Source organism: Coloeus monedula, assembly GCF_965178545.1.
Source record: "Coloeus monedula genome assembly, chromosome: 11".
Classification (NCBI taxonomy): domain Eukaryota; kingdom Metazoa; phylum Chordata; class Aves; order Passeriformes; family Corvidae; genus Coloeus; species Coloeus monedula.
In genome coordinates this window covers 17,972,653-18,000,642 of record NC_138791.1, presented here as the reverse complement: position 1 = coordinate 18,000,642, position 27,990 = coordinate 17,972,653, and the positions used below count along the sequence as shown (strand labels likewise).

Genomic DNA, 27,990 nt, shown 5'->3' with positions numbered 1-27,990 from the left:
GGTGCTTAAAGAACAAGTTTATTGACAGTATCGTCACAAATAAACAATCTAAAGAAAATTTCAGAAATCTCTAAACTTAGAAATTTTAAAATTTTCTCATTGGCAAAATATTAAAAAAAGAAAAAAAGAAGTGTAAGATGTCACTATAATCTTAAACTTCCCTAATTTCAACATTTTGGTTCAGTCCTTTAATTTGATGACACACATCCAACCCTTCAGCACAATGAAAATGAGTCAAAATACAATTTTCCTTCTGCAAGGGGATCTCGATCAGTAAGATTTTTTTTTTTTTGCAAGTGTCTCCCTGAATCCTGTCTGCTCACAACTTGATAGGTAACATCAGCAAGAAATAACTTTATAAATAGTCCAACTGAGCCAAATTAATTCTGGTATTAATCAAAACCTAAATTTCCCCCAAACAATACAAAGCAGACCATGTAGTACAAGAAACTATCAGCATGCATTTTAGAGGTCATTTTTGTACTTCAGGTACATGAACTTAAAACCAAAGAGGGACAATTGTGATAAAAATGTACTCAGATATTTCATAACATTAATATTTATTGCTTTATATGAATACTGTATTGAAAGCCCAAGCATTCAGTTTACACACAGAAATTATACAATTATATACCGTTTCACAATGGCAGTGAGCACTCATTACAATCTACAAAAAATCTACTTTACAGAAATTTAAAAATTCTAAATATCAAAAAGGTACAGTTGAAGAAACAGGTATAAATTTGGCAGCCAGTAATTGTGACTGGGAGGTTGCAGCTTGCATGTCTTTAAATATGGGAACTGGAAAATATTGAGTTTAAAGCAGTAGTTTGTGCTTTGAGCTGGTTTGAAAAAAATGTAACACTGGCTGTCAAAGTAGTATGTTCAAAAATATTTAGTTCACTTCCAAAATGTTATACAAATTGTGGTGATTCCTCTGCACCCCTAAGCCCTGTAGCTCAGGAACATGACCAGGGTCACGTCTCCATCCTTCCCATCCAGTGGTGTGATCAGCCCGATGCCACCTGCAAACCTTGGAGGAACTCTTGAGACTTCTCTACAATATTCACAAGCTCCAAGAAGCACTCAGGAAGGCAAGTACCTGCTCATTTCTTCCAAGGTATTTTATTTTCAAACATTTCTTCTACAAAAGTTTAAGCTAATATTTTGATTACAACGTTCTCAACATAAAGCACATTTTGTCATAAATAAATGAACTCCTTTCACTCAGGCACCTCAGAAGTATACAAAAATGTTGTCATTGGAACAGTTCTCTTGGAATGTGTTTACTTGGGTGTTTTCAACAATGTTACTATTTCCAGGGTTTCATATGGGCCAGATTTCATGTGTTTTGTTTTTCCAGAGGCAAAGTGCCTTGAGAGGTGAACTCAGTCTTTTCCCTATAGAAAAAGTATTTGCTGTATTTATCTTTTATAGAAACAGAAAAATATACCCTTTCCCCCTTAGAACACCGAGGGTACACGGAGGTGTGCATGCTGTGCGGAGATGTGTGTGTGAAATGTGTGTGTGAAATGGAACACATTTGAAACACACAACAGAAGGTTTCTTGGTGTGTATTCAAATAAAAATCCAGAAACCAGCCTGAAACCCCGAATTTCACATGTCAAATGTTGAAACTGTAACCAAAATATGAAGTAACTGCTAGAGCTGTCAGAAAAAGACAAGACAAAAAGCTTTCTTGCTTACATACAACTAGGTGTGGTGATCTCCAAAAAAGTTGTCAAAATTATAATTACCTTCCAGTTTAAAAACTTTTATTCTAAATAAAAAAAACTATACACAAACCACTGATTTGACCAAACGAAAGTTCAGCGGTAAGCAGGACCTGAAGGAGCTGGTATTCACAGTTCTTATCATGTACAACTCTTTCAAGGTTCAATCCATGGAGAAGTTTATTTTACAACCTGCTTCTTTTTGTAAAACTAAAGGTCCACTTTATTACATAAAATTATTTATACAGTGTAAAACCGGAGCCTTATGGAAAATACTGCCTCTAAGTTTATTTAAATTAGTCTTGCTCCATAGGTTCATCTGCAGCTTCTGTGGCTTCATCACTGTTTTCCATCGGGGTCTCTGAGGAGTTTTCGGGAGTTTCACTAGCATAGGAGCCCAGCTCTTCTGTTTCACTGCAGTCAGCTCCACTAGTGGCAGATGCACTGATGTCACTGTCAGCCGAGTGCAAATCCTTCTCTGCCCGTGACTGCTCAGACTCCTCCATCTGATTGCTCTCCTCAGAGCTCTCTTCGGCCACACTTGAGGAGTCACTGTCTTTGTCTTGCTCTTTTCTGTCTGGACCAACGTTTCTGGGAGACATGAAGGACTCTAGGAACAGAGAAAGTACAGTATTACCAAGGGATTTTTCAACATACCTTAATCCTGCTACTTTCCACTCCCAGCTATGCTGAGCAGAACTTCCACAACACAGCCAAGGTCAGGAAAAACAGACAAACCCCGATTTTATTAGAAGATAAAGCAGTGGCCACCTTTGTCAGAATATCCAAACTCTCTCAACATACCATAAAATAAAGTCCAGTTATTTTATTTAACAGGGAGCTTCACTTAGTGAAGCTTCACTTGATAAAGATGAAGTCTAAGAAGTAACTTTTTCTTGCTTCCCCACATCCTCCATTTGCCTACAGACTCAGTCGCCGGGAAATTATGAAAACATGGCTGTTTCAAGTGTACAGCCATCATGATCTACAGGAACATTGTACAAATACTTGAGCCACAAAGAATTGTTACAGTGGGGATACTGTAACACGATGTATCAAACCAGGAGTCCCGTGGGAAAGAAATATATATGGACAGATTCTTGGTAGATGTTTCAGAGAGATGTCTATTTCTCCAGCCGCAAAAAATAATTAAAACGAAACTTTGAAGAATATGTAAAAACTAGATTAGTCTCTTAACTGCAGGATTTTTTTTTTGGTTTGTTTTTTTTTGGGGTTTTTTTTGTTTTTGTTTTTGTTTTTGTTTGTTTGTTTTGTTTTGTTTTTTTGGTTTTTTTTTTTGTTTTTTACTTAGGTACAGAGCCTGCCTTTCAGTAAGATAATTTTTACTGTTCTGACAGGATGTGGAGACATTGTTGCTCAGTCTCCTCAGTGAAAAAACATAAATTTATGGCTGTAATAAAGTAAATTCCATTATTAATAAAGATAGTAAAACGTAAGTATGACCCATCCCCATCTGGAGAAAGGATGAGAACACCTGATGATACCCTAAAGTAGGCATTATTGAATTCTTGGTGCACCCTGATCTAATTTATGGCCCCAAAAGATTTTAAGTACCCCGGTGTAAGTTTCAAATTGAGTGTAGGACCAAGGAAAAAGAAGTAATAGACTTGGTAAATTATGCAAAATTGAAGTACAAACAAGCAGCTCATCTTTAAGCACAACAGGAGACATTCAGCAATCCCAGCAGCACTGGTCTCCAGCAAAGAAAATCCCAACTCCTTGGAAGTAAAAGAAGACAGTGAACTCTGAAATACCTTCCTCCTCTTCCTCTGTACAGTGCTGTCTGGCACAGGTAGCATCTTTTTCTTTATCCTGAGATGTAGAGGATGCTTCTGTCTCTTCCCCCATGCCTGAAGAGACTCCACTAGAGGCAGTTTGGTTTGGTGCATCTCTGGCTTCCCCTTCCTTGTCAAATTTAAGTCTTTTTACCTCATGTCCTTCTGCTTCTGCAGGATCATCCTCAGAGTGTTTATTTTTCACTGGGCTGCTCTGAGCACCTTCTGATTCAGACGCTGGTGATTCACTACAAGCGACAAAAGCAGATGTAGCTTTTATTGAAGACAAACATTCTGTATCTCGTCATACTTTAAAAAAAAGTAGCAACTACTTTGATTTAAACACTTTAAGTCACAACAACAGAATTTGCTTCACTTACTACGTAACAAAACCTTAAAGTCATCACTCCTGACTTAAGACTCCGTTATGCATCCCTTACATGTCTTTTTAAAACTATTTTTAAAACATAAATAAAAAACCTGAGAATACTAAAAGCTCAAAATACACTCCTTCTGACAAACCTGTGTTTCTTCTCCTCTGTTTGCTGCAAGCTGGGCTCTTTATGCTCTGTGCTGTCTGGCAAACCGTTGGTTGTCATGGGAGTTGACAATGAAACCTTCGTTCGACTCACGGGTCTGGGGGTCCCAGGGCCATTTACATTCGATCTTTAAAAATAATAATGAAAAGTTAACCCAGCCTCTCAGCAAAGTAACTTGTTCCTATTTTGCAGAAAGCAGCTATACCCTTCCTTTATAAGATCAACAAAACTAAACAAATAGATTAGGGGCTTTGCTGTTTTATACTGAATAAAATATTCCTTGCCTCCAATGTGCAAATTTGGTTAAAAAATTTAAATAACAAGAAAAAATTCTCAACAATGAGGTGACAGAGAGATGACAATACACAGTATGTAGCATACATGTTCCTGCCTCCTCTACCCCCACTCCCCAGTGTATTCCATGGCACACCTCATTTTTAAGGCTACTTATTTGGGATCACAACAGGTAAAAAGGGATCTGAACCAGCTATTCCCAGAACTCCACTGCTTCTATCCAGTCAAAGTTAACCCCTGGAACTGAACTCACCTGTCAGAGTACCCTGGTGAATTTCCTGGGAACATAACACCATTCATCCGATTTAAACTACTGGAATTATTTTTCCTAACAAACAAAACAACAAAATGTTATGAATAAAGGAACTTTAAATCACTTCAAGCTTGTTTGCAGAGAATTTCCCAATCCCAAACTTATAAAGCCCCCACTGTCAGTCCCCAAGGAATTTTTACTTTTTTCCCCAATTACTACACTTGCAGACACCATCCCTACTGCTGACTGCACTATGAATAACAAAATGTGAACTCTCCCTGTCTGGCTTCTAGATACAACTACTGACAGCAAGAGAAATGCATTAGATACACACATACATTCTCCCTGTGAGTAACGCAAGCTTGAAGTTTCATGGAAAAGAGGGTTATACTCACTCTGAAGATGGATATACACAGCTGACAACCATGACATTCTGTAATACACAAACAACAAACACATCAAGAGTTCAGAAACAGAAGCTTCAGCTCTTGACAACATCCCAAAACTTCAATAGTTTCAGGATTTTGGTCCTATCTGTTAAGGTAGCTCTGCTCCCACTTACAAGGTCAGGCCATAATTACACTAAAATTCAGGATTTTAATAAGTTTGTTGCTGTTTTAACAAGACCAGCACATTAAGCCTCAGGCCTGAGTGCCTGTAATTTCTAACTGAGGGATGTCTGGAGAACAAAGTTCTCCAGAAATGCTGAATCCAATTGTGGAACCATATCTTGAAAATCTGTTCCTGGCTTCTGAAGGATCCCACATTCTGATATAAGCTGTAAAATGCCAGTTAAGACACCTGTGTGCTCTTCTGAAGGCACACTCTGTTATACCACAGGATTTAAACACTGAAACAAAAGACACTGGAGGGAAGGGGCCTCCCTTCTTCTTCACCTCTCGATCTACTCTGAAACCAAATGTGGGAGGAAATGCCTGATCAAAAGATTCAGGTTTCATCTGATCATTTCTAACTAGGACTCCATATAACAACTGCCAATACACCCCCCACACACTACAGCTGGAGTACTGCACAGTGATTACAAAACACAGCAGTTGCAGCCCTGAGATTAATTTTTATGTCTGAAGTTATTTTAGAACTGCTTTTTGCTGCTGAAAGGTATGAAACAAACTCAGACACTTAAGAGCAGCCATTAGGTATACTCTGGCTCTGAGCCCCAAGGAAACCAGCAGACCTTTGGGAGCAATTGGGAAGTTATTAAGTGGTGGCTGTGACTGTGGAGCTGTGTTCTCTGTCAGAGAAATACTTACCTTTTCCACACCTCTTAGAAATTTGTCTGTTCCTGTGTAATTCCTCCTAGGATCTGTCAGCAACTCACAGAGTCGCTGGATAGTGAAGGGGATGCTGCAATGAAATAGATTTATAACAATTTAATTTTATTTTAATAAGTATGACTCTCAGGAAGCAACAACATTATTGCTTTCTCCCCGTTACTGAGAAGGAGGAACAAAACCAGTACTGAAATTTGTTACCATGAGCAATACTGGGTGGCACCTCAAGGCTTTATTTTTCCCTATCTCATACACAAAGCTGTTTCCTGTGCTCACCACCACAAAACCCAAGCAGAATCCTAAATGCATCATCCCACAACTCAAAGGACTCATTTAAACAACAAAAATGAAATCAGATCAACAGTGAAGTTTCTGACTGTACTATTCCAATATAGAGGAATTTTAAGGGATTCAAAACAAATTTGAGTCATACACACTAGAGCTAAAAAAGTCTCAACTTGTAGTTTATTTCAGGTTTTACAAAACACAGTTACAGAAAAAGCAGTAAATGTTGGAATTAGTAGAACCATTATATTTCAGCTGTTACAAATAATCTATTTTGCTACAACTGGACAATGTACTCATCTATCAAAGAGCAAATCAGGAAAACTAATTAATAATTAATAATAATTAGTGATGTATAAGCCCATAGGAACCACATAAACACATTTCTTGTTTTGACAATTCTGCACTGTTTCATCCCTGCTGAAATGAGAAACTGACCTTTCAGACAAGCAATACTTTACAGACAATTCCCAGTTACCTGAGGTGTCACACACTTTGAATCCAAGTTCAGCATCACATTTTGACAAACTTCTGACAAAAATATTTCAGTATAATTATAAAGTACCATGCATTTTTACAATTAACTATTGGAAGTTGAAGCCATAAGCATTTTAAAAGTTATCTAAGAAGAATATTTAATACAATATTTATGAACCATTTTTTGGCTGGGAATACAAATCCAGAGCTGCATCAATACAGACTGACACGCATGTGTGTGTATATCCTTATACTGTCAATTTCTGTCCAAATTCCACTTTTATTATTTTCTGAGGAAGTCAGTACATGGTATCTCCAGCCTGTGCCATGAGCTAACACAGCATGGATCTCCAGCTTTGCTCATTAGCTAAAAAGCCACGTGAGAAATGGCCAGCTCTGCCACCAGCTCAGTGCAAACAGGTCAGCACAGCTCCAATTCATCATCCCACATGACAACTCACTTTAACTAAAAGCAAGTAGTACTCACAGAGTGACTAAGTATCAGCAATTTAATTATGTTTTTCAGAACTGCCTGTAGATTATGTTACTGAGGAAGTCCTAATCCTCAACAAACCAGAAAAACCACAGGAACAAGTGTTCCTTCTAATTCAGTTTATTACATGAACGCTATTAAACTTGACAGTGGTTCTGGCATTATTAGTTTCCCTTCCCTTGCTCTTCATTGGGCAAGCAGCAATCTTTGACACCCAAATTCTTCATAAAATCATCAAGCTTAGAAGAGACCTTTAAGATCAAGTCCATACTCAAAATATTCAACTTCTGTGCAGTGCTTTCTTTTAACATTCCAACTTTTAAGTCACAAAGAATTTACTTGATCTGTTCATCTTTCCATATAGATAAAATACTATATTGATCTGTTTCTTGTGATGGCCATTTTGGGTTTTGGTTGAAAATCCATAAATAAAAATATTTCATTCTTTTTTTAATAAACTAGACTGTCCATTCAAAAATCCATTTATTCAACAGAAACAAAAACATACAGAATTTTAAATTATTCTCCATCAGCCAGATCTGTAAGACATCCTGGGGAATCAATATGTGGCTAATTTGGTTTAGCTGTACTTAACGGGTCACCTGGAATGCTGTGACAAGAAGTGTTTTGAAACATCAACACAGTGCTAATCCCCCAAGTAAGACAGAAAACTCGAGAAATGTGCAGCCTGCAACTGACTCCAGAAGGAAAAGCTGTCTTCCTATTTTAATCTCAGCTATAAGAAGTTAAAAAGAAAAAAGCAAAAGCCAACTCATTTCCCTCCAAATTCTTCAGAGCAAAGTGAACTTCGTGCATTGAGCAGCAGATGGCACCCGGTGTCACACAATCACCCCTCTGCATGGAACTCCTTCAACACTTGCAAATGCTTTTAGTTGGCAAAACCCAAAGTTAACTTCACCTCAGGAACTCTTTCTGGTGAAAAACTATTGTTTTAAAATAGTTCAACAACGTGATCTTAAACCAGAAGTAATTTAAACTGGTGTAAATCTATAAAGGAACACCAAAGTAAAGTTTGTGAGCAGTACGAGAACTGACTGTAAATGCTCGGAAATTTAATTAGTTCAGCATATGAGCTGCATGAATAGTCCTGATCTGCCCACTTAAGGTAACCACTCAAAATTCTATACCAACACACTCAAAACAGCACTTCCAGCACTACAGTCCAGAGTGAATTACAAACCAAAAATTCATTTGGACAGTACTGAAGAGGGATCTGGGAAAATTACTTATACCAGTTACATTAAATTGTAGTCAAAAAAAACCCAAACAAACAAACAAACCCACATAAATGAAATTTGGCTTATGATCTAAGTTATTCATGCTGTGAAAATTTCTCTGCCATTGAGATCCCCAGTAACTTACCTTGGAACTTCCTGTTTCACTAACAAAGGATAAAAGGACAAAAAAATGGCAAGAAGTTCCTACTCCAAAGCAATTGTAAGAGAATTGTAAAGAGAATCTGGCTCTGTAAACCTGTGAAGACACCATGTCAAGTAATATACAGACAGGCTAAAAGAGCCAGTTTGTGCTTTCTTTAAAAGGCACTTCAGCTAGAAAGACCCCAAAAAAGAGGTCATTTTTAATGTGTTACTTCTTCAACTCAAAACTAGTTAAAAATTTGCTACTTTGAACTCTTTCCCTCTCTCTCAAACAAATGCTAATAAAAACATCCCAATAATAAAGTCACATCAAGTAGCTTCCTTGTCTGCCCTGGTACCCTGAAATGACACCCACAGCTCTAAAGAAGCCTGAATATACAAATCCCACAACCCAAAACCTGCTGCTGTTACTCTTTGGACAGATCTCCACATGATTCAGCTTTTAAAATCTCATCCTCCCTGTGGGGGTTACAAGATTTACTGAATGAACCACTCTGCAATCCCAGATCCTGAAACATCCCCGGGCATTATTTCCTTTAAGGTAACTAATGGATGCAGTTTGCTTCCTCAAAGCCTGGGAGTTTCACTGCAAAGTATGAGGAAGTTGAGCACCCTGAAGTGCTACAGCAAAGGATGAAAATAGCACAGGCACAGCCTAAGCACCAGACTCATCATCCAGAGGTTTGTTCAGTGCACTTGGGAACAACAGCAGATAACAGCAGCCCATTCATTAGCTGTCCCTGGGAGAACATTACCCATTTTGTGGGCAACGAAGCATTAACAAAAAGCTGGGGGAGGCGGGAGAGAGGCAGACTTGAGCATAAAGGATAGGTTTGTTTTTAAATTCCTGCAGTGAAGCAGCTTGGTATAAATATTGGGGAGCTGAGAACAAGCTGAATTTCACATTCTTAGAAGTCTCCTACATGAGAGCAGTTGCTGGGGGAAGAGGAGATCTGACTTAGACTCCTAAACTGCAAGTAAATGAAGTAGCATGGAACAATGACAGTATAAATTATAAATACAGCATCAAAATACAATACTAAGGACATGTCAGTAGCACCGCTGAATCTGAAATTTCAGGGTATCAGGAATACAAAATTTAGAACATGCCGATTTATAACAAGCTGAGAAAAATGCTGAAAAGTCTTAACAAGCACTGAGCACCACAACCAGGATGACTCAGCTTATGGCAAGCATGTAATCCAGTTTAGAAACAACAAAAATACTATGTAAGCTAGTAAAAAGGACACACCAAATAAGACAAAAACATCAGGAGCTTTATTTGAAAGGAAACAAAAACTTCCAAAAGGAAACCAGCAAAGGGCACATATACATTTTAATCTAGGACACTGTCAGCAACTGATCAAACATCCACGTCCTTCATCAATAAGTATCACCTCAGCTGAAAATTTGAATTTGGCATTATTTAACAATTCTAACCCAGGTACACCTCCTGGTCACACCCTGTTTCTCACTGCATGACTTCTTCAAAAGCCAGTGAACTGCCACAAAACAATCAGGAACTGAACACCAGAAGACCTCTTCCCATTTGGTATTTCAAAATATACTGAAAGCAATCTGACTTTACTCTTAAATGAGCACAGTAATATGATGCTTCTTTGAATGCACTGTTTAAAAACTAACTACAGATTGAAAAAACAATGTGAATGACATGACAGCATGTCACACTTTTCATTCAGTGACAGAATAATGAAGTTCAGAAACTACTGCAATGTATTTCCAAGGTGCATATCTGCTTCTGCTCATCTGTTCAAGGAAGCAAGATGAACAGATCCAGACAGACAGTACAAACTATGTTACAAAACTGGAGAAATATGTTTGTTAGCCTGATTTTAGAAAACAAAGGATACATACCCATTAAATCCAGTGACAATTTTCAGGATTCTTTCTTTCATCTCTTCAAAGGGAATATATTCCACATTTGGATTGGGGGGCCCTCTTGGTTCAGGAGCTGAGGTTCTGAAATCATCCATGACTTTCTCCAGTTTGAAAATAAAATAGCCTTTAAACTGAGACCACTGAACCCTGCATAAAACACAAGCATTGAGACATAGGCAAGTTAGTCCTAAACCCAAAGAACAACAGTGTAAGTTTATGTTTGCATAACAACATTCACCCTGGTATGCCAGCCCTAAGATGAACAAGGCAAGTAATGCAGTGCTATTTTCCTTCCTGAATTTAAAGCATGGTAACTATTTCAAAAATTACACTAGAACAATGTAACACAAATCAATTGCCACTAACAGCAGGGGAGGCAGTTTCCTTAGAGAACCAATATCCACTGACAATGCAAACCTAAATGTGAAATATGCACGTGTCTATACAATATAAAGTGAGCCTACATGCTGCCTAAAGTTTTCACTGAGCTCACAAAAGGAGCAAGGGGAAAAAAGAAAAAAGAAAAAACAAACAAACAAACAAACAAAACAACAAAAACAAAAAAAACCCAACCGCCACACAAAAACAAAAAGTGTTTCAAGTCTGGAATCCATACAGCAACTGTACACAGGATTATCTGCTTCCCTAACAAAACCTTACCAAAAGCCTTCTGTAACTCCACACACCTTAAAAGCACTTCACTGCATCTCTTTCTCTCAAAAAGGCCAGGATTTTCTATATTTCAATTGGCACTTATTGACGAAAAACTGAGCAAAACAACTTTTGACTCCCATAAACATTCTCACAGCAGGAAGCTATTAAGATGTTTCCAAATTATGTTTTGCCTTACAGCTTCAAGTTTCATAATTTATAAAATTCTACATTTTGAAATTTTCAAGCAAACAGGTCCCTCACACTAGCTACAACAGACAAGTGCTGAGCCAGCCCTTCCACACCCACGGCCCCACAGAGGACCCACAGGAGCTGTTCAGGGCCTCCTTGGGCTCGTGCATGTCTGAGAAGCACAGGGAGCAATGTGAAAACAACTGATTTAGTTCAGGATCGATTTGATTCTATTCCTGTTAATGCAGGAGCTTGCACAGCTCCAGGATGGAGAAAAGGAAGAAATATGGAATAACAAACCATAAACAAGGAGAGAAGACGATCTTAGACATTTATCTGTAACACACACGATCTGGTATGAGCAAGCTCAAACCAAACAAGTGTAAAATGTGAGCCCCTGGACAGCCCTTCAGCTGCTGCTCAAAGCAATATTAAACTATATAGAGAACTATTTAGCCAAAGGCTGTATTTTATCTACAGGCTGCCTTTGGTGGCCCTATTTTCAACCCCAGGTAGCAGATGCCCTTCTGTGGGGCTGACACAACTATTTGTGCTGTGAACCACTTGTGGTGATGTTTGTTTCTCCAGCACCACCAAATCCCAAACCACAGGCCAAGGAAGCTCTATCAGCCTGCCGGCACCAGAAAAGCAGGGCCACGTCATCTTTGCCTTAATTTCCTCCTTAGTCTCAAAGAAATAATTATGAGATGAAAAGGGGGAAAATACAGCTCAGGTTTATCTACAGAGATCCAAACACAAAGCCCCTGTCTTTTATTAGGAATGATAAATTTGCAAGAATGGGGGAATTCCAGAGAGGAAAGCAAACCTCTGTTTTCCCTCAACAAGAGACCTTTAAGCATCTCACAACCGGAGGGACCATAGGACTTAGTGAATAATAATAATAAAAATGAATAAATAAATAAACATCAAGGTCCCAAAAGGGAATGGCATGGATTAAAGAGCACCACTGAGTCTCACTGGATTAAGTCTCCAATCAGCATTCTACACCCAAAGCAGAATACTATAATTTTCCAATGTACAATATTAGGCATTACTATTACAACTGTTAAATAAAAAAGCTATACAATCCTGCAGTGTTACCACCATGAAACCAAAGTGTTTGTAACAAATCACAGATGTAATACATAAACACACCACGAAACACAGTAAATAATCCCGTGACAGTGTGGGATTACTCCCCACAGAGCATCGCAAGAGCTTTACTTGCCTCATGAAAGGGGATTCCACTATTATTCTAAACATTCTTTGACAACTCCATTTGGATATATTTCCACACTTTAAAACTTCTGCTGTTCTGTGTTTTCATTGTTATTTATTTCTTGCTAAATAGTAACACTTATCTTTTCATAGACTATTAACCCATCAGTGTTTGAAATAAATCAACAACATGAGGTTTAAAATGGCAATCTACTGCCTGAAAGCAGCACCCACCAGCTCCTTTACAATGCTGAAGCTACAGAAAACAAAGATTGTAACATTTTGCCCATATACAGAAGTCCAGAAAACTATCACTTTGATTTTAAACTCAAAATTTTAATTAGTATTTGTCCCATCATAAAAAGGCTAAGAACTTACATCTGCAACACACTGAACTACTGACATAGAAAGCATCTCTCAACCTGCATTCCAAACCATTTACTAAATGACTGCTGACCAGGTAACACAGGACAGGTTACACACAGAGGCAGCAGAGTTTAAGGATAACCTCATCCTGCAATCACAAGGCTGACCACAGCTAATCCAGACAGAGCAACACCAGCTTAGATCAATCAACCCAACAAGCTGTTGCTAGAAGCTGTGTAACCACAGCAGCAGGGGCTCAGCACAGCCTTGCTGCTCGGACATTCTGTGTTTCTCCAGCAGTTTTTCCCAGCACTGCTGGATTCCCTGCTGCTGGGGCTGCAGTAGCAGCAGCAGGAAAGCTGAACTGCTCAAAGGCCACTGTTACATTCAGTGCAATCTCAGACAGAACTGCAGCTCAAACTATAAACAGAGCTGTCCCATGCTTCTCCTGACATCAGCGTTGTTAAAACAATGAACTCATTTCTGACCAAAAAAAACCAAAACTATTTCTGCAGGGACAGTAAGATTTTCTCAGTTCCCATTTACTTAGTGGAAGTGATCAAAAGTGTCTCAAGAGCGAAGTCACCTTTCCTGTTTTACCAGTCTATGAAAATGACACGTACAAGTTGGCATCAGCTGAACTCTAGAAACTCATGTGTCTCGTCCATAGAGAAAACCAGCTCCTTCGTAACAATGGGTAGAACTGCTAGACAATACAAAATTAAAAGTGGCATATCCTACTAGCTATCAAAGTAATCTGTAACTACACCTCTAGAAATTTTAAGTTATCCCCAGTCACTGAAAGACTCGTTGCTTAGAAAGACAAATAGAAGAGACAAACAAGTGCCAAATATCTGTTTTCAGGAAAAGAAAAATATTCCACATGTATCACAAACTTCCTGAGAAAGCCCTCTATCTTCTCTGCTTTGTTACACAATGTGGGAGCCCAAAACCAAGAGGAAAGTTTGGTCAATACCTTCTTGATCTAACAAGAGCCAAACAGAAGCAAAAGAAAATTCTACAGTTTTATACACTGGAAAATAACTGATAAACATCTTAAGTTCGTAAGAATAACAAATTGAAGAAATTCCATGGAGAAAATACTGTTCATACTTTTTTCAGAGCAGCCTTGTTTATAAATACTTGCTCTTCCCACTCAGCATTGCACATAATCAGCCTTTTCTTCCAAACCATGCTCTTCCTGTCCACTACACTAGCTTGGGAATTTGTATCAGCAACTTTGAGAGCTTTTATAGCCACTCAAAGAAAAAAAGTTCCTGAGAACACTCTAAGATCTGTGACCACACCTTCAAAAACAATACTTCAAAGAATTAGCTGATCCTGCAATGTTTTGGTTCAGTGTACTTTCATTCTAGAGCATGACAGCTTTGTAGTTACATACATTTTATGTACATCAAGGCACCTATCACTACAATATCTGGGTCACTCTGTGTAAACATACTTGTACAAAGAGCTCTCCTGGGCTAATGAGCCTGTAGTCCCACATGTGCTCCAAATCATTTAGGAAAAAATGCCAGCTTATCGGAAGAGTCTTCTGCTTCCCTCCCACCAGCTCCTGCACCATCCTTCCCTTCTATCAACATAAATGATTTGCTCTGGCATACAGAGGAAGAAACTGATTTCATGAAAAAGCACCTAGCAAGAGGCAAAGGAATGGCTGAAGAGAAAGAACCAATCACAGCACTCCAGAACTACAGCTTGTATCCATACAGACACCACCCATTTCAAATTCTCCCAGGACAGACACAACTGCTGGTAGTTTAACTCGACAGTTTAATTGTTTTTTAAAAAGCACCTATAAAAGTCAAGCAACAAATGAGAGCATGGAAGCTCACACAGAGTCCAACATTTCAGTCTTTGTACCTTACTTAAACATTTAATACTTGCTAATAATGTGCTTTAAGGTATGAAAAGATGTTTAACACCCTAATATTGTACCCCAGTGCAGTCCCTGACCTTGAAATTTCATTAAACATTAGAAACATAAGAGAGAAACATGGATGGAAGAGATTTCAGTGTTTGAAGACAGTTTGGTTTTCAGAATCGATCAGGAAAGCAGACAGCATCTGACCAAACAGCCAATCCTACAAGAAGCATCAGCAAGTTTTGAGAAGATTTACATATAATTAGAGAGACAACATGACAAAAGGCGAGGAAAGGGTAAAGGAACACATAAGACATGAAATGAGCAAGTAGAGATTAAATTAAATGACAGACTATGCAAAGAAATCAATAATAATTTTTTTTTTTTTAAATCTCACACAGAGCTACATAAAACCCCAGAATGGAATCAAAATTAGTAGGTGAAGACAAGAAAGTTGAACTCTAAGATGAAAGCCACAAAGGAGGGATGGGGAACTCCACAGTCAGAACAGTGCTACAGTAACACACTGAGTCACTGAGAGTTGATGAAGCAGCAAAAATATCTCCACTGTACAAGGAAGAATAATAAAAAACAACAACAAAAAGAAGAGAGGCTAATTTAGACACAATCTAACATTATCAGAGCAGAACCACCGAAGAATTCAATCCTAAATAGCTCTGTTCCCTAATAAAAGCCATCAATCTATTTCACACCTGTACTTGCACCACATGATTTGCTCTTGGAACTAATCCATTACTACAGATCAACAGAATTTGCCAAGCAACATCAACCAAGTTTAGAAATGCACCAATTCTACTTGATGAACAGCATCTTCAACAGGGAACAGGCCACCTCAGACAGAAAGCAGGGCAAGCAATCTGATGCAATGCTTTGATTTCGAAGAATTAGTAGCACAAAGTTGCTTGCAAGGAATGACTACGTCTCTACTAATGTGATTTGCATAAGATTCATCCTTCCAAACATGCATATCCAAACAAAATTGCATTTTACATGGAAATAATCTAATCATATCATTCCCAAAGTGTAAAAGACATCCCCCCATTCCCTTATCTCCTGCTTATGCAAAATACTTGTACTGGTGAAACTGTGAAAGCAGCTTTCTCTCTTACCACAATGGTTATTGGGGAAGAGGAGAACCAGCTCAATATCTGCACTATTTTTGTGTGTCAGACAATTAACTGATATTTTCTTCTGACCATTGCACAAGTTTTTATACTTGATTCTTTTTCCACTTGGTATATTCACTTCGGGAGATAAGGTGTCAGCGAGAAGAGCAAAAAGCCTGAAATATTTAACAAGGTTGTTTGGGCAAGACCTGACAAACATGAAAATCCCTACTATTTTTAAGGGAAAACTATCCGTGTTGAACAAATGGAATATGGTTCCCTCTCATGTATTTAGCACTGCACTGCAAGGCTTTGCTCTAACAGTGCTCCCCCTACACCAACACACGACTTGGACATGAGGTGGAGGTTGGAGGCTCCAGGAGTGCAGAAGACAACTACACTGACTTACTCATCTCCCTTTTTGAAAACGGTAATAAAACATCAGACATAACCCTAAGGGAATGCATATGGCTCACGCACTTTAGACAAACTCTGCAAGATTTTAAGGTTCAAACTCCAGTAAGACCCACTGAAGTAAAGCAGGACAAAACCTAAAACTGACTGAAGAACTGGAGGAAAAATTCAGAGTGCCTGAAACAAGGCTTACTCCTGAAAGTACTGCGATTATTTCATAAATCTTTCTGGATTGCCTTACAGATTACAGGTTTAATTAAGAGAAACATTACATAAAAGAGATGTTAAGCTTCCAGAGACCCAGCTATGTACTTAAAGCATGAAGAGTCCCAGGAGTCCTGGTGGGATGTCTGTCTTCAGATTTCACAGTGTCTAAGTTCATTACAAAATTACTTGATTTAAATTTTAAGAGGATGCCATCTGTTTTGGAGAGATGCTGAATACCACACAGAACATAAAATAAAACCAAAGTAGATCTACTATTGATTCTGTTCATTGAACAGGCCATAAAAGAAATATCAGAACTTAGTAAAAGGAAGTATTTCCTTCTCCACACTTCTACTATTGGCTCTCTGACAAGCAGAAATTAAAAAAAAAAAAAAAGGCAAGATAATTTGTATATTTAGGATGCAAACATTTTATGTCCAGCTAAACTGATTTTAAGGCAATGTCCTCAGAACACACAAGGAAAGAACCAGAGGACAATCTCTGAGGGAGTCACTTAACATGGAATGGGAGATGTGAGTCACTTGTATTACCTTTGCCTCCCCAATTTTTGCTGAGATGACACTCCCACAGAGACCTGCTAGTAGGAAACAGGTGTTTTGAAGTGAAGTGACTTGACAACTTTAGTAACTGTTTCTTTTCTTTTGTGCCTTGTTCTAGAGCTTGTAGGAGACAAAGATATAGTATAAGACATAGTAATTTCCCCAGGCTGTCAAAGGCAAAATTAAAGTTTCCTCCAAACAAGTTAATTCCTTTCCTATTCTGGTCTGTCAATGGGATCTCCAGAACTATTTGGAAAGTGAAAAGGCAGAGAAAATGAAGTGCACTCAGCAATCACATACCCAATTCAAACCCCCTGGCAAGGCAGCTTTCCAGCTGCTCTTCTACAGCCTCGATGCAAGATATATCCAACAGGAATATTAAGGACTAGGTGGAATATGCCCACTCAAATCCAAGGCCCATGTCTGCCACCAGGGAGCACAGAACTCATGCCAGGCACGAGGAGCCCCAGCGTGGCTCCCTTCCCCCAGGCTGTGGAAAGAGCAGCAGCAGGAGGCAGCGCCAGAGCCTGCCCAGGACTGCCTGTCCTGTCCCACTGCCTGCCCTGTCCCACTGCCTGTCCTGTCCCACTGCCTGTCCTGTCCCACTGCCTGCCCTGTCCCACTGCCTGCCCTGTCCCACTGCCTGCCCTGTCCTGCTCCCTGGCAGCGCCTCAGCACTCGGAGCAGCATCCAGGGATCCTCTCCAGCAGCCAATGGAGCTGCAGCTGCACAGGGAACCCATGGACTGCAGGCCTGTGGGAGAACGAGACCGAGGCCACGTTCAGCTCTTCCCTTGGATATCTCTGTTCTACTCCTACTCCCTCTACCTTTTCTGCCAGGGTTTTGTATCAATCCTTACCTTATCCAGCACACCCAAATATGAAATCTATTCAGTGGCTATAAACAAGGACACCTGGGCATACACAGTTATACAGAACGGGCGCACAAGATAAAAACCTTAAGAAGTGCCTGTAAAACACAATTCCCAGTGATTTCAGACCAACAAATGAAAAAACCCAAACCTGTTGCCATTTGGCATCTTAGCTTTTGTACAGGAATTACTATTTCATTATTTATGATATACACAGATTGCTTCTCAACTAAGTGTGCTCAGTGGTAGAGAAATGGCTTTCAATTTTTTCAGAAAATACCTGTGAAAACTTCTGGGATAAAAAGCAGCAGCACTGAACTCCCACTAACAGGGAGATGAGCCATGCTGAGGTTCCCACAGGGATCTCATCCCAGTGCAGAGGAGGAGGGTGCTGCCCCACCACACACACTTAACCTTGTCCTTGTCTACACCAAAAGGGGCAAGCGTGCTCTGCTGCTCCCACACATTCCCGTGATCCCACACACAGGGGGGTGAGGCAGATCACTGATCTAACCACAAAATTAATGCTGCAGATAAGACAGAGTAAGATGTGTGATGTGACTAACAGGGAGCTGAGCCATTCCTTTAAGCAGCTGCATTCATTTACCAGGTAAAAGAATATACCCTACCTAATTTCACTTGTGTCAAATATTCTTTGTATTTTAAACTTATTTTTCTTTTTCCTGTGCTTTACTTTAACAGTATTTTGATGCAATTCATTTTAGTGTCATAAGTTTGCACACTGCTGCTATTTTCACCATTCACACAGTGCAGATTAACACGGGAAATTCCAAACAATGACAACAGATTTACACAGTAAAATCCCCTGTACCCCAATGGAGACTGGCCTCTCACATGCTTCTGGCAAACAGACAAACCCCTCAACCTAACATTAAATCAAACCCCCAGGCAAGTGCTAGATCCTTTATGAGTGTTTCCAAATGAGCATCCAATTTTAAAAGCTGAGGTGTTCCAGGTAGGGTGAATTTCCTGGAACACTGTGCCTTGCTGCAGAGCGTGCTCCTGTTAGAAAAACACTGGCAAAGCACTCGTCCTGGGAGAGCATCCTGTTCCCTTTCACCTGATAACTCATGTAAAATTAAACACTCTCACATTTTATCTTCAGTAGGATTTTACCTCATGTTACCTTTCACTTTAATTAAAAATATATTGAAGTGTTCAAAAGAGGAAAAACTGGTATTTCCCACAAGCACAGGAGGTGTTTTTCCATTTTCACTCACTGATTGTTGTCAGCCTAAATCCAGTCTTTGCTCTCCTTGGGAGCATAATAAGCTCATTCCAGAACCAGGGAAACTGTCAGACATTAGAACTACGTCTACTTCAGTAGTGTGAGTGTTCACCTCTGCTGCTTGAAAATTACTACTGCTCTTGCCAGGAACAACAAAGATTGAGATTTAGTTATGGAAACAGACAGCTGAAGAAGACATTAAAGCACTGTCTGTAATCATCAAGGGACTAATTCTGATCTCTGCTGATAAATATTCAGCTGACTCCAACGGAATACAGCTGTCCCACAGAACAGAAAAAAATTTCAGTCCAAAATTTTCTAGGAAATACATTTGTGAACAGAGTTATCTAAAATCAAACTCAAGCACCTTTCATTTTTTTATTTTAAAGGCAAAAACTGACCACAAAACAAAAAAGTACAAGATTACAACATTCTTCATTCAAAAATTAACTTCCTTATAGCAGAGGAGAAAGCAATACAGGACACCAATGTTGCTTCAGGTATCACCAGTTTGCCCAGAACAACCAAATCCACACAAGAAATCCTGCAGTTCCTCTGGTAAATGTAGCTGTCACTGTTAAAGGAGCCAGTCACCTCAGAGGAGCGGCAGGCCACACTGAGATAATATGATCAGATGTTTACTATATCAAGCAATAGAGCTGGGAAACCACATTAGGAAAATGCACCCTGTGCTGCTACTCCTGCATCTCTATTGCAGTGAGTCCCTGTGCTTGCCACCTTATGCACTGTCCCCAAAACCCACAGACCTCACTCAGGTCTCACAGCAGTACTACTGGGACCAGGGAAATTGTACCTGTTAACTCATTCAAAACCAGAAACAAAAGCCATCCAGTTGGCTTCTACACAAGGCATTTTCAGCTGACACATGCTTGGGCTGACAAGGTATACCCTACCTCAGTTACCTAATCCACAGGCATTCAGTGTTTGTGCATCATCACACTCCCCTGCCACTTCCAAGCCAAGCCTCACCAGGTATTGCCATCATGGAAATCTCGTCATTGTCTTCAAGTATTTTTATCTCTAAAACTGAGACCTGCCAGACATGTATCAGCTTTGTGGAAAAGCAGAATCGGTCTGGTTCATCCACAAACTTGATAATCCACCTTCCCCAAGTCAACTACACTGCTTTGTATCCTTCCCTCTGTGTGCACTATTGCCTCATTCCTTCCCCCCATGTGCCATCAGGCACAAACCTTCCCAAAAGCTTCAGACAGGAAGAGGGATCAAGGCTCACCAATTATAAAGTCAAAATGGAAAAACATCCTTACCACTCAGAAGTGTAATACGGAGTGAACAATACCCAAATGCCTGGGGAAGTACTTCAGATTAAATACAAGCACAGCCCCCACAGAACAGAGACTTGAGGCCCACTGGAAAATATCAGAGGTCACACTGAAGCATCCACTACAGCAACGTCACTGAGAGGTGAAGGTACAAACCGAGAGAAACTCTGAGGATGATAACAAATCCTATCAAGCAAGGCAGAGAACTGAGCTTGAGGAGAAGGATGACCACAGAATAAAAGCAAAAGTGATCATCAGAAACACGTGCAACTCCATTAACTACCAGAGAATACATGGTGGAGTGGTTTTCTGTGCAAAGTGACATGGACTGGCTGCCAAAAATATTATCAGGAAATGTGCTCACAAGAACGAACCGTGTATAGCAACAGGGAAGGAAGCCACACTCACACTGCAAATCTGAATGTGCAGAGCTACATTTGTGATTAAAACAGTCCCATCACCCCAAAATCTCAGTGTTGCAATCAGTTTGCCTTTTGTGTTTCCTTACACGTGTATTCCATAGAGAGACTAATGTTTATTACGCTCAGTTCATCACACACATTTTATAATGGCAGTTAAAGTCTGACCTTTATACTGTAAACCCCACTCCCAATAGATATGAAGTGGCAGCACTTAAAATAAAACACTACAATAGTGTGTGTTTCCCAAAGCAGCAAGTGATTTCATCAATATCACCACTGCCTGCTCTGAAGTACTACAGCTACACAATTCACACATACAGAAATTTTTGTTTATAATAGAGGTAAAAGAGCAAGGAAGCTAAATTAGTGTTGACAAAGGTGTATCAGCAGGCTTTTTGACAAAAGATCCCTGTCCTTTCAAGGTATCAGTGGATTATGAAACAGAAAACAGTGTCAGTGGAATGGGAGTTAGTGGGGGGGTAATTCCAGATGCTGAATGGAATAGTTAGTGAGGAATAATAGTGGACAACAATGCAAGGAAGTTTACTCACATCTCTTGCTTTACTGAGAACGTGGAAATGGAAGAGGCTTATACTAACAAAGGCACACAGAGACTTCTTTCAAAAAAATATGATCCTGCTCATCACAACAGAAACTTGACAATTGTTTTATTTCATGTTAAAAAAAAATATCATAAGGAATTACATTCCCCAAATAAGCATTAAGATTTCCAGAAAGTAAGTTGTCTCCAAATCAGAAAAAATGCTAGCACACACATGTTGAGCAAGAAAACTGTTCGTTGCATAAAAGCAGAGAACATACTTTGGAGAAAAAAACAGATTTAAATTTAAGCATGTGAAATAAGCCAGAGGACATATGGCTAAAAAATCTATACATCTGTAACAAGAGAAAGGATATTATACAAGCGTTCAGAGTACATATTTAAAACACTTCAACTGAGATGCAAACTTATTCTTGTAGGAGTTCATGGCTACTGCATCTTCACTCAGCTCTCCTACAGCTGACAAACTATGTCACTGATGTAATAAACTAATAGAAAAGTTAAACCGATTCAGAAAAGGTTAAAAGTATAGTAGGAAAAAAGTTCACTGCTACATAAGGTACATAAAATTGCATCAAAAGGTCAAAAGTATTTTTGCCATTATCTTTGGTGGAACTGCAGTTATGTAACTTACATTTACAGTTATGTAATTTACTAAAGGCAAATCATCCCTGATCCACCTGACTGACTGCTGTGGAGGGAAGACCAGAGAACACTGTAGTTCAACCTGAGCAAGGCACACCAGCACAAAGCTGGGCAGCTGCAGCCCCAGGGGAGCATCAGGCTCCACTGCAGTACTTGTGGTGCTTGGGATCCAAAGTCCAACCACGCCCAATTACAAACGCTGGTGCTTAAGAGCCCAGAGCAGGGCAACCCCTGCACTGGCAGGGGGGAAGCTGAGCGCTATCAGCCTGTGCTGTGACCAAGGCTGCGGCAGGAAGCTAAGGCAGCACGGCTGCCTCTGGAACACAGGCTCTGGTGGTGGAATCCAACTGCTGACTTTCACCACTGAAGGGATAACTGCATCCAAAGAGATGGAAACAGATTCCTTTCTGAGATGCACACAGATTCCTTTCTGAGATGCACAAGTGCAGGGTGAGAGGCACTGGGCCCAGGATGCTCCAAGGGAGACATTCTTCCCAGTGCATGTGATTAAGCAGTGAAACAGGAAGCCAAACTGAGGCTACTGAATTGCCATGACTGGAGATTCTCAGAAATGCTGCACAAAGCCCTAATCAATTTTATCCAACTTTGGAATTAGCTCTCCTTGAGCACAGGGTCTGCCTGGATCACCTCCAGCAGTTGCCTCCAACTATTCTAAGATGATAGTACCGATGCGCATATTTGCCCTACAATCACATGAATTAAACTTGACTCAAGAAACTGCAAAAAACCACTTGTGTTGGCCCTCAAGGAAATACGCGAAGAAACAAGTTGTTTTCAGGCTCAGATGAGGTTCAAATTAACATTTCCGAGCTTCCAAAAGAATTTCACTACAGGAAGAAATAAAGCCAGAATGTATTTTAATGGCTGTTTATGCTGCACTAAGGGGAGGAACCGGTGTGACTGCATCACATCCTGGGCAGTGTTCTCTACTTAGGCCTAGAAGGATTTTACAATTAATCACTTCTGCCTATGAGCTGTTATTACTCCAGATTTTGGTACTTCACTACTTTCTGGATTCCTTCACTGTCAGAAAGCTTCTGCATTATACTTTCAACTACAGTAAGCCATTAAAATTGCATTTTATAGGTTCCCTGCCCCAGGGCAGGAGTAGGGGAAATGCATAGAAAACCAAAACAAAATTTTTGATTGCTTTAGTTTTCTAAGTTTTATTTTTCACTTTAGAAAAATCTAGTTTTCCCTTCCAGTCCAACACATTGGATTTTCTTGATGAAATACCTAAATATATGGTTTAAAAACATTTTTACTATTGAAGCGGCAGAGTGACTCTAAACTCAAGAGAATTTCCTATGAGGTAAGAGAAAACATTTTAAATACAGGACACAAGATTGCAATTGAGAAGTGATCCTCATATCTATTTTTAAGCATTCTTCAGAAACAACAAAATAATTTCACTGTTCCATGTCACTTCTAGTACTGCAGTGCTCTGATTTCCATCCCATCTCTTAAAGCTCTTTCTACTTCAGAAAAAATAGGTAAGTGGATTTCTCATGAAAAAAAAAGGGCACAAAACCTCATCCTGTTTCTAGACATCTTTCAGATACAGTAAAGTATTAGGACTATAAAATTTCATCTCTCTTCACTTTCCTCAGTTTTGCAAGTCATACCGATCTGTTACAAAGTGGAGACAAGGAGGTTGTAACTTCCCTGACTGTGCTCGGTCTCACTAAGGAAATTCCAAGTCAGTATCTCAGTAAAAAGTCAGATTAAATAGGGAGTATGCCACTCCTCTGAAAGGAGAAAAAAAAATTCCTAAGACTCAAGACAACTTTAAAAAAGGTAGAACAACGAACTTTATATTTCACCTAAGGCTAAGTCTTACCAGGGCAACTGTTAAGAAACAAAAATATTTCAAAGCAGCCAAGCAATCACACTTTTGCTTCTGTCACCTCTAATATAGGAAGTTTAGACTGGCTTTTGTAAATGTAGGCCATAATCTCACCAGCAGTTAAGTGAATGGTTAACTTTGCACAAGAGGAAAACTTCAAAAAGATGAAGTGAATGCACGTCATTGTATGATCAGGATTTTACTACACAGCACTGATAACACAACTAAGCTTACACTGATAATAGAACCAAAATTAGCAACGTTTTTGTTCCACACCTTCCTTGTGAGAAAGACCTCTAATTACAATAAAGATACTCTCTAAGAGCCTTATCATAGTTGCAGTGGTGGCTTTACCACCTCTCACCCTTTGCTCCTCCCCTTCACTACCTCTCCAGTTGCTCTGCAGTTGGATGTACCAGCTACCAGGGACGAAACGTGGATCAATGAACTGAGCCTCATCCAAAAGAGTCAGGACTGAGAAGTTCCTGCCCCGGGTCCCTACGGGGCTGCAGAAGCAGCTGAACACCCCAAGTGAAACAGTGACCCACAGGCTGCACCAGACAAGGCTGCTGCCAGAGAAATCCCATGAAGATCAGAGCCTCACCTAAACCTGCACCTACCTGTTCCCAACTCCCTCAGATGAATAAGCACTTTGGAACAAGTGGGGGCAGGGAGGTACCCAGCAACCTTACCTGAGCCTGTGCTTTCCATCTGTTGAGGAAGCTATGTGTGCCATGATCGAGCTTCGAGGAGAAACTAAAGAGTCACTTTAATTTACTTCATTAGTACATTTTCAAATTAAGTTTGCTAAGAGTCACCAAGATCTGCTGCAACTGTGTCTGAAGATGTATGGGGGGTGAGAACATTTACCCCAGGATGCAGACTGCAGTTTATACTCTAAAAATCAGTAGTCATGATGAAGTTAAAAAGCTGACAGAACTCCCATGAAGACCATATAACTCTCCTAGAACTATTAACTGAAAGCAAAAGCATTTCACATTTCACTTGCCCTGATTCACCTCAGTACTTTTTGTTTGTTACATCAGGAACAGGCTGTGACTGAGTAAGATCCATTGTTTTTCAATAATCAAGTCTGCAAACCATGGGTGTAATTACCCCTAACTAAACCATCCTTGCTGTTCGTTTTTTTTAAACTATACTCTGAACTTAGTAAAGATCCTAACAAATGTCACTGCAAACTAGTATTTTATCTCCTCATTCCAAAGTATCTATTTATTACTGGTTTAGATTCTATTACACAAAGTTACTTTTGTATGAGTGAAAATAAAGACTATCTAGAGAATTTTAAATTTGTATATATTTGGTAGGTTTGTCTATTCCAGAATACTTGTGCAATGGTCAAGTTGTACTAGCTTAAAAAATACACTAAGTTCTTAAAATGCACATTATCAATCTTCCCGTGATTCCCAGGAGATTTTAATTTTTACTCATTTTTCCCGAGATTTTGATACATAACACAGCAGTGAACACACAATCATGTCTGATGAACAAATAAAGACTTTGGTAGATAATTTGAAACAAATTTAATATTATAGAACAGTATTTCCATGCCATCCTATGCTCCAGATTATATTACACACTTCTGATATTCACATCCAACACTTTTTAAAAAACAATTTAATGCAACTGAAAGGTTCAAGAAGGCTGAAAACAGGTACAGACCTCAAAGACACCACAAACAAAACGCTGGAAACATAGAAAGCAGGATCTGTGTATCAGATGACAAATCCCAGTTCAGGTTTAAGTTTGTAAAACTAAAGTAAAAATAATAAAAAATAAACCTCGATTTCCTAAATGAAAATAAAATCAGAGAGGAAATAATTTTCCCAAGAACTTGCCCCGATAGAATCACTTTTTAAAAATTACTTTGGAATATATGTGATAGTGGCAGAAACAGTAAAAACAACCTAAAGAAGTATGTCAGAATGGGAAAAATATTTTAAACATATTTTAGTATGGGCTTACCGTGGCGTGTTTTTTCTGTATAAGCACTACACCAAAATTTAAGCATTACAGCTGTGTATGTCTGCTGAGCCTGAGCCTTCTATTCAAAGAGCAAAGTACATTTCAGAACTTGTTTTTCTTTCTAAACCATTAATCCAAGCAGTACTAGCAAGCTACCAAAAAAAAAAAAAAAAGAAAACCACCAAAACCTACAAAACCTCTTACAAGTTCGAGGGACTCTAGAAACTCAAACAAAGCCCCTGCGGTCACTGGTTGGTCACAAAAAAACTCGTAAAAGCACATCTCCCCTGCTGGAGCCGTAGTCTGGCAGTAGGCCTCAAAAACAAGGAGACAGCCTGGGCGCCAGAAAGTGAGCACAGCGACGGCAACTCAGCCGGGAAGCCTTTCCCCTTCCTGCCAAATAGTGATCCACAAGGAAGTCACCCGCAGCAGCACCGATCCCTGAAAGGAGCGCGGCTCCCTCGCACCTCCGGGGAAACCCTCCCGGAGAACCGCGACAGAAAGGGCAGCAGAAGGGAAACTCCCGAGCGAGCTGAAAAACGACGGCAATTCAGAGCAGTTCCCACGCTTCTGGTCTGCAAAAAGCACCTCCGGATTGTCCCCTCTTCACGAGCAGCACCCAGACACAATCACAGGTTGGTTACAAAGCCCAGAAAGAAACAATCTGAGCCACTGATATCTTTATGTAAATAACACAGTTAGATACTGCAAACGCAGTTATACAACAGGGTACAGCAGACGTTGCAACAGCAGCTGAACTCGCCACTTACAAAACCTGAATCTCTCTTAAAATCCGGGAAAAGCAACAGGTTTTTACTGTGCTGAGCAGGATCAGTAAGACCTGACAGACACCCCCGAGCAAAGCCTATACAAGAAGTCTGCCCCCGTTAGATAAAACTATCAGCAAACTAAACTAATCCACACAAAATTAAGTGGGAACTGGGGAAAGCTTATTTAGCTCCATGAAGCAACCTAGAGGCAAAAAGAGAATCCTAATAGAATCTCACTGACTTAAAATGCAAGATTTGTTTTAAGTCACAACTGAGGACCACCAAAACAGTCACACTTACATCGTCTCTCCAGTCTTAGCAACATGACAAAGAAATTGATCCAGTATTGGACACACTTCCTTCTTTCCTCTCTTCTCAAAATCTGTTGGCATGAGAACGACAGAAAAAGAACGGTAAAAGAAGACGGGACAGAACAAAAATTCACAATAATTAGCGATTTGCTTCAGCTATCAGTACAGCTCCCACACAAACACTGTCGTGCTCTCTCAATGCTCCGGCTGTTCCCACGAACTCCACCAGCTTCCCAGCCCTGGGAAACACTTACTATTTCTCCTGAGGAGAAACCGCACGCATCAGAGTAGCAAAAGTTGATTTGCAACTTCTGAGCAGCTACGGCACAGAAAAAGGCTGATTTCCTCAAGCTGAGCCCAGAACAGAGAGGGCTGGGGAGGGAGAAGCGGACAGGTCCGGGCTGGGCCGGGATGCGGGGGAAGGGGCCGGGAGGCGGGGAAGGAATGAGGAGGAAGGGGCGGCCAGGCCGGGGAGTCCAGGACGGCGGCCGGGGAGACCCGAGAGTCACTGATCCCCCCCTCTCGCAGCCCCGAGGATCGTTGGGTAGGGGGATCGGGGGCCCTGCCCTTCACTTCCCCACAACGACCTCCGGGCTCTCCCCCCTCTGCGGGACCCCCCCCCCAGCGAGCAGCCCCCTCCCCACAGCGCGGGGACCCGTGGCCCTCAGCGAGGGGCGCTCCCCCCACAGGGTCTGAGAGACCTCAGTCTTCCCCTCAGCGCAGCGACACCGCTCCCCCACCCCTCGCCGCCAGCCTCGCTACCACCTTTCAGCGCCTCCTGCAGCCGCTCGACGTCCATGATCCGCCCGGGCGATTCCCCCGCGGCTCCGCGCGGCTCCCCCGCCCCAGTCCCGCGCAGACCGGGCCGCGCTCACAGCGAGACCCCGCGCTCAGCGACGCTCCAACATGGCGCCCGCGCCGT

At 40.4% G+C, this 27,990-nt stretch overlaps 1 protein-coding gene across 1 annotated transcript; it reads right to left on the bottom strand.

Moving 5' to 3' along the window:
* On the bottom strand, positions 1 to 27,990 carry PPP4R2 (protein phosphatase 4 regulatory subunit 2). The gene is made up of 9 exons (XM_082288760.1): positions 27,834 to 27,990; positions 27,058 to 27,139; positions 10,438 to 10,608; positions 5,887 to 5,980; positions 5,011 to 5,048; positions 4,616 to 4,690; positions 4,052 to 4,195; positions 3,509 to 3,777; positions 1 to 2,343 (listed from the first exon to the last, which is right to left on the bottom strand). Exons 1-9 carry the CDS (start codon positions 27,865 to 27,867, stop codon positions 2,030 to 2,032), a joined length of 1,221 nt encoding a protein of 406 aa, XP_082144886.1. The 5' UTR covers positions 27,868 to 27,990; the 3' UTR covers positions 1 to 2,029.

Excerpts from the sequence above, each read along its gene's own strand:
- PPP4R2 (XM_082288760.1), bottom strand. The coding sequence starts at position 27,867 with ATGGACGTCGAGCGGCTGCAGGAGGCGCTGAAAG. Across the intron at positions 5,049-5,886 it reads TTCTAAGAGGTGTGGAAAAG|AATGTCATGGTTGTCAGCTG; the intron begins GTAAGTATTTCT and ends TGTGTATTACAG. Across the intron at positions 4,691-5,010 it reads TGTGTATATCCATCTTCAGA|GAAAAATAATTCCAGTAGTT; the intron begins GTGAGTATAACC and ends TTTGTTTGTTAG.